The sequence below is a fragment of the Nansenia antarctica genome (assembly GCF_963989245.1).
Source record: "Nansenia antarctica genome assembly, chromosome: 14".
Lineage (NCBI taxonomy): Eukaryota > Metazoa > Chordata > Actinopteri > Argentiniformes > Microstomatidae > Nansenia > Nansenia antarctica.
The window spans coordinates 4,358,184-4,365,319 of NC_137684.1; the positions used below are offsets into that span (position 1 = coordinate 4,358,184).

The 7,136-nt window shown below is 43.8% G+C and overlaps 1 protein-coding gene across 1 annotated transcript; it reads left to right on the plus strand.

Annotated features, from left to right (window-relative positions):
- Positions 1-716: 716 nt before the first annotated feature.
- On the plus strand, positions 717-6,785 carry LOC308170473 (peptidase M20 domain-containing protein 2-like; the record flags this gene model as incomplete). The annotated part of the gene is made up of 8 exons (XM_080545261.1): positions 717-871; positions 983-1,211; positions 4,741-4,889; positions 5,257-5,399; positions 5,553-5,707; positions 5,868-6,003; positions 6,206-6,313; positions 6,558-6,785. The coding sequence occupies 8 exons, from the start codon at positions 717-719 to the stop codon at positions 6,758-6,760; spliced, it is 1,278 nt and encodes a 425-aa protein (XP_080401387.1). The 3' UTR covers positions 6,761-6,785.
- Positions 6,786-7,136: the final 351 nt, after the last annotated feature.

Here is a 7,136-nt window from a genome sequence, read left to right on the forward strand (position 1 = left end):
CTATTGTTTGTCTGCTTCTTATCAGTCTTTATAATAGGGGTGTGTGCTTGGTTTAACGTAGAAATCCAGTGACGGCACACTCTTGAGACATTTACCCATACTGTTGTCTGTTTAAACAGAGCTGGGACAGAATTACACTCCTGTTGTTTGCCCTCCCCGGCAAATCTCTGGAGAATCAGCTTCTTGTTTGGGACTGGGTTGTTGTTGTAGTTGGTGATGGAAAAACAGATGGAGAGTGCCCCCTGCCGACCAAATATAATTATGAGTGCCCCCTGCCGACCAAATATAATGATGAGTGCCCCCTGCCGACCAAATATAGTTATGAGTGCGCCCTGCCGACCAAATATAATGATGAGTGCGCTCTGCCGACCAAATATAATTATGAGTGCGCCCTGCCGACCAAATATAATGATGAGTGCGCCCTGCCGACCAAATATAATTATGAGTGCCCCCTGCCGACCAAATATAATGATGAGTGCCCCCTGCTGACCAAATATAATGATGAGTGCGCACTGCCGACCAAATATAATGATGATTGCGCCCTGCCGACTAACAGCATGCTTATTTCAGAGATACGTACGTACCGGACGACCTGAGGTGCGTGCCAAGGTTACTCGAAATATTGTTTTCTCCATTACCATAGGTGTCAATAGCGTAGGAGACAGGTACCTCAGACACCTGCTTTCAGCCTTCTTTCGTAGACTATCCAGCTGCCAATGGCTCGGCACACCATATCCACTGAGTCACTCCTCGAGTTCAAACAGAAAGTTGGCAATTGTATTGACGAAGTCAAAGACAAGCTCTATAGTCTAAGCAAAGACATATGGAGTTGCCCAGAACTTGCATATGAAGAAAGAAAGTCTCACGACAGGTTGGTGCAATTTTTCTCTGATGAAAAGGGATGGAGTGTGAATAGTCACTATAAACTTGAGACAGCATTCCGTGCGTCATGGGGACCGGTCAGTGATGTATTCCATATTAGTTTCTTGTGCGAATACGATGCATTACCTGGCATTGGACATGCCTGTGGCCATAACCTGATCGATGCATTACCTGGCCTTGGACATGCCTGTGGCCATAACCTGATCGATGCATTACCTGGCCTTGGACATGCCTGTGGCCATAACCTGATCGCAGAAGTGGGAGCTGCCGCAGCGTTGGGGCTAAAAGCATTGGTAGAATGCACACCCGAGTTCCCTGTTCGTGTCCAGGTATCAGTGGTGGCTGGTGCTCAAATTTTTGGGTGGGGCACAGGTTATGGGGGCATGCTCCACGGGGAAGAATATCAACTTTAAAATCTGGATTTACAGTCGATTTTAGCATGAGAATATTACAGTGTTTCCCCTAGGTTTGCTGCCTTGGGGGGGTGGCATGGACCCCCCCCCCCCCAAGGGGGTAAGACCCTGCGACATACCAGCGTCATGTCCAGGGGGTGTACTAACTTGTACATTAAGCCGCCTCACGCTACGGAAACAGGAGATAGGCTCCTTCCCTATGGGCCATTAGGCTCGAGAACCATCGGTTCTCAAGGCTACTTACTTATGTGGTCTTGACTACCTGTCCACTTTCTCACCTGGTTCTTGCTGTCTCTCTCTCTCTCTCTCTCTGGTGTGCCGACACCATCCTGCTCTCTCTCCTTCTCTCCCTCCCTATCCTTCTCTCTCCCTTTTAAGAGGTATAAATTGATCCATATCAATTGTTATTCATATATACCATCGTTTCTCAACGGGGGCGTTCAGACAACATCGGGGGGCGCTGGAACCAATATTTTTTAAAGGGGGGCGTTGAGGTGTTCTTGGGGGGCGTTCGTTCACGCATAAAGTATTTTTCTCATGAAAAACTGCTGTGTTATTACGGGCACATTCGTAAATGCACGAACGGTCAGTTCGCTCGGACAAACCGTGTTTTCAGTCAGAGCACCCATCTCTGAGCGCTCCCAGAGCGCAGTGTTCTGAACTTGGCCGGGCTCTGTGACGCAGACACACGTAGCGCCACGCCCCAAAAAATAAAAGTTTCCAATGTGTCTGGGTAAGCTGCATTGTAAAAGAATTTTGACAGTTCATGTACAGTGCAGAAATTGCAATACTATGCTACGATAGAAAGAACCCCGGTTCATCCCATCTGTAACATCATGTTGACCAATGCCCAACTTCTATGAGTGTTTTCCTTGTAGGCTATGCTTGAGTGACATATGTTTCAGTTTGTGGGCTCATTGTAAGTGTTGCGTTCGCTTCGTTCGCTTCCTTTCAATACAGCTTATTTAATTTAGTTAAAATGAGTGCTAATACCATACCACCATACCAGAACATCACAGCAGGAACAACCTATCTCAAAAAAGCGATCGTAATAAACCAGTCCTGAAAGTTCTCTGTCGCTTACCAATAATCGAACCTAGAGAAATCAGCTACGAATGTCCCCTCCCCTCGCAGGTTCATCACAGTATATTACATAAATGTATTACTGTTAAGTGTTGTTGTGGATGTTATCCCTAGTGCCATTCTGAGGTTAGCATTGCGATGTGTTTGCAAACTAAAATATATGATCGCTTTTTTGTGATATGTTGCTCCTCTTGTGATGTCCTGGAAACGAACGCATCAGCTGCAGCGTCTTTTGTATTGATCAGCTGTCAGCTGTGTTATTACGGGTACGTTCGTAAATGCACAAACGGTCAGTTCGCTCGGACAAAACCGTGTTTTCAGTCAGAGCGCCCATCTCTGAGCGCTCCCAGAGCGCAGAGCTCTGAACTTTGGAACTTTGTTATGTTTTGATATGAGAAATTCGAAGTGGTCAGTTTATGAAAATAATACCATAGAATACTAAATAAAATATTAAAATAATAGCCCCCAAGCGTTTACCGCCATATTGTGACACCACCCCCCCCCCCCCCCCCCCCCAAAGTCCAATCAAAAATGAATAAATATTTGCATCATAAAACAGCAATTTGGAGAAATGCAACACCAGCACACTTAAAAAAAACTAACAATGTTAGTTGTAATGTACAGTTCTGCATCCTACTGTTTGTTCTGCATCGGACATGTGTGAAATTGCTGCTGTTCCGTAGCAGTCTGTTTGTATTCTCTGATGTTGTCTGAGTTTGTTTAACACTCAGAAACAGCATTTTTATTCACATTCACATGGCTTTTCTGCTCTCTGGTAAACTAATGATAATGATATTCCAACTGCCCAGTTAAATCCAATCTATTATTTGGCATTCAGTGACATGCTTTTTAAATTATATAACACAGAATATTAGTCAACATTAATATTTAGGGAAGAAAATAAGCCAACTTTTTTTGATGGGGGGGGGGCGGTAAGAGGCCTGGATAATGGACAGGGGGGCGCTGGCCCAAAAAAGGTTGAGAACCACTGATATATACATACATATCATATATTCGTCATAGTCAGGGACTCCAATTAAATGTCACGTAGCCTATAGGCATCTCCATCAATCCAGGATTCATTACATTGTCTACTGTCACATTGCCCATATAGTGGGCTGTTGTTCAGGTATTGATGTTAGCCATTGATGTAGTCAGGATTATAGAGTTGGTTTAATTACCTGGATGTAGTGTGCCATGGCCTCTCTGTGGTCCGTGAAGGAGGCAGTGTTGTTAGCAAATGTGACAATCAGCTTGCGTGGAAATAACAGCCCATACCTCACGTTAGCCTCCCGCGGGGTTGAGAAAGTTTTTGTTCGATATCAGTTAGACGGCGTTCCGTCTCGTTAGCGGCTGTTTCCAGGTCCTTTACCTTGGTCGTATTGGAAATCATATCCTTGCGGAGTGAATCCAGACATTCTTTAATTGGTTTAAGTTTCAGATCAAATGCGGAGTCAAGGTCTTCACGTATGACTTCTCTCATAATTGATGCAAGTTCTCCGCGGTCCATCACCGTAACTTTTTGTTTTAGATCGCTTCTTAGATTTCTTAACTCTCTGCTGCCAGCAGCGTTGGCCATACAACTTGAGTAACCTATATCAAACAATCAACAAACAGCCGGTGCGGAGATTGCGACCACAAACGAGATAAGTTTGACTTCGGTAATAGGTCCAGTTGCAATATCCTCAAGTTAGGAACAAAAGATGCCTCCTTCTAATCCATTTGTTCAATTTGTTTACAGAAATAAATCCTCCTTACATTGTAAAAAAACGTAATTTGTTAGGAGAGCAGTCGTGCGTGCGATCAATCCATGCTGCCCCGGAAGTCGGAAGTCCTCAGGACGACTCCTCCCCCTATGTATTTTAACAGTGAATTTTACACACACACAGATAAAAATGTTTATTGTATTGGAGGATTTTTAATGAATGCTGATAGGCGCCGACAGAATATCAGCCGCATTTTGTGAATAAACAATGTTTATTTAAAAAAAAAAACGTTATTTTAAAAAAAAACAACGCAACTAGGAAGTGAAGGTGGGGGCGGCGCCCCAGCGCCCTCTATCGGCCAGCCGCCACTGCCAGGTATTGTCAGCGCTCATACACATACATATACTGTAGATATATAATATGATCGCACACACATGAATTATGCAATAGAAATCTGAGAAGTCTTTTCTGAAGACTGACACCTTGAGCATGCTCTGCGCCAATTCTCAGTGCAATAAATAGCCAAATTCCTCAACTATATTGTTTATGCTGTATTATACAGCCTGTATAACGTTGAATTATATACAAGTCCGTGGATGCCGTGAGAGAGCATGGAACTAGACACAGGTTGATCGGGTAACTTGCTCTCTCCACAGGTGACGGTGTTGGGGACCCCAGCCGAGGAGGATGGTGGGGGTAAAATAGACATGATACGGTTGGGTGCTTTTGAAGGCCTTGACATGGCGTTCATGGCCCACCCCTCACAGGAGGATGCCTCCTATCTGCCAGACGTGGCTGAACACGAGTAAGGCTATTTGATTAGTTATTTTATCGGTTCTTACAACCAAAACAGTCTATTACAATATATTTCATGATGAATAAAGACAAATATTTGATTTCCACTTCTCACAGTAATTTCCAACTACACGAATAACACAATAGAAACATGCATGTTGTAGTAGTGCATGCAATCATTTATTGATATTGATAGGTCAATATCAACTGTGCAGGAGCTCTCGTTGTAGTTGGAGGCCCTCGTTTCTGGCCTGTAGCTATTTCAGGCTACAGGCCAGTTATGTGTGAGAGATCTCTCGTGCCCCTGTCCTACTCCCAGAATAAACCAGGAGGACAGAGTCTAACACTTAGTGTCTGGTTTATGATTTCATTTCCAGTGTCATAGTGAGGTACCATGGCAAGGCGTCTCCTGCTGCCGCCTACCCCTGGGAAGGGATCAATGCGCTGGACGCTGCTGTCCTGGCCTACAACAACATCTCTGTGCTCAGACAGCAACTCAAACCAGACTGGAGAGTCCATGGTGAGGGACAGCCTAGTTAACACTTATGTTCCTCCTGATCTTGTCTTCAGGAGTTATGTTTAACATACAACAACAACAACAACAACAACAACTGTTTCTTGTAGTGACCTTCCCCACTTGCTCTCAAGCACTGGTGGACCTTGTCCTGTGCAGGTATCATCAAGCATGGTGGGGTGAAACCCAATATCATCCCTGCCTACACTGAGCTGGAGTATTACCTGCGCACTCCCTCACGCAAAGACCTGCCCACTATCAAAGCCAAGGCTGAGAGGTGTTTTAGATCTGCTGCCATGGCAACTGGCTGTGAAGTAAGCGATTTTTTTTTTTTAAATCACCACATAGGAAAATTATTATAGAAATTAAGAACTCATCTGGTACAGTCATGCAATTTTCTGTTGCATTGAACCCAACGTGTATTACTTTTTTTCATTATTATTAAAACATTTTTACCAAAAATGTCTTCCTAAGGTTGAAGTCCAGTTTGCAAAGAATGCGTTTGACAACGTCCTGCGGAACACCACACTGCACAGTCTGTATGAGGACAACGGCAAAGCCTTGGGGATGGAATTCACAACAGATGAAGAGGTTCTTAAAAACTCTTCTGGTAGGAGAAGCATCTCTTATGCATCCCATAGGCCCTCTTGTGGTCATTAGAAGGTGGACATTCGTTTCTACACAATACTCAGGCAACAGTTCAGTTGCGATAGAAACAACAGTTATGCAATGAGATAGAAATGTTGTGTGTGACTATATGAAAGCTCTTGTATAACTTCATGAAAGGCCCATATTGTCTTGAACACCCACAGGCTCCACTGACTTTGGAAATGTGTCTTTTATTATACCTGGAATCCACCCCTACTTCTATATTGGTTCTGAGGCTCTGAATCACACAGAAGAGTACACTGTAGCAGCTGGTATGCACCTTAAACATGCATGACCACTGTTATCTGATTACAGTAATAGTTTTCCTTAGATTATAGATTATAGCTTCATTAGATTATATATACAGTATATGTCATCTTTATCAAAGCCAGCATGTTTTCTTCCCTACAGCATGCTGCATGTTCAGATGTTGTAGTCATTGGATTGGGAAAAGCATGTTAAAAATAAAATAAAACGATGTTATGTAATTCCTTGTCCTTGACTGATTCCTTGTAGGTGATGAGAAGGCTCAGTTCTATGCTCTGCGGGCAGCGAAGGCCTTGGCCATGACGGCCCTGGATGTGCTGCTGTGTCCAGAGCTGCTGCGGCGGGTGAGGGAGGAGTTCACAGAGGTCAAACTAAAGGAGGAACGACTCCTGGGGAGTGGACTGGGGCAGGACGCCTCAGGGGCCATGTCGTGTGGTGGAGTGCAGCTCTGAGACACCTGCAAACACAGCATGCTCTGGCAGACAGGAGATGCAACACCAGTGCTTGATGTTGAATGAAAACGACATAACTATTTACTATTGCATAAGAGTACGTTCTAGGATACTACGTTCTAGGATGACTTCAATGGATCATTTATTTGATTGAAACAAAAGACACAACGTAATCCACTATTGCATCATTTGTCAAAATTACATCACAGTTACCTAGAATAGAATTATATCTAGTTTACCTAGAATAAAAACACCATCATAAAAAAGCGTCCTATTTTGGCGAGAGATATACCCAGGCTTTGAGGTAAATTAGGCTTAATCCCAAATAGATGCCCTATCAATATTGCATTATTATAAATGCATTGTAATGGCCAGT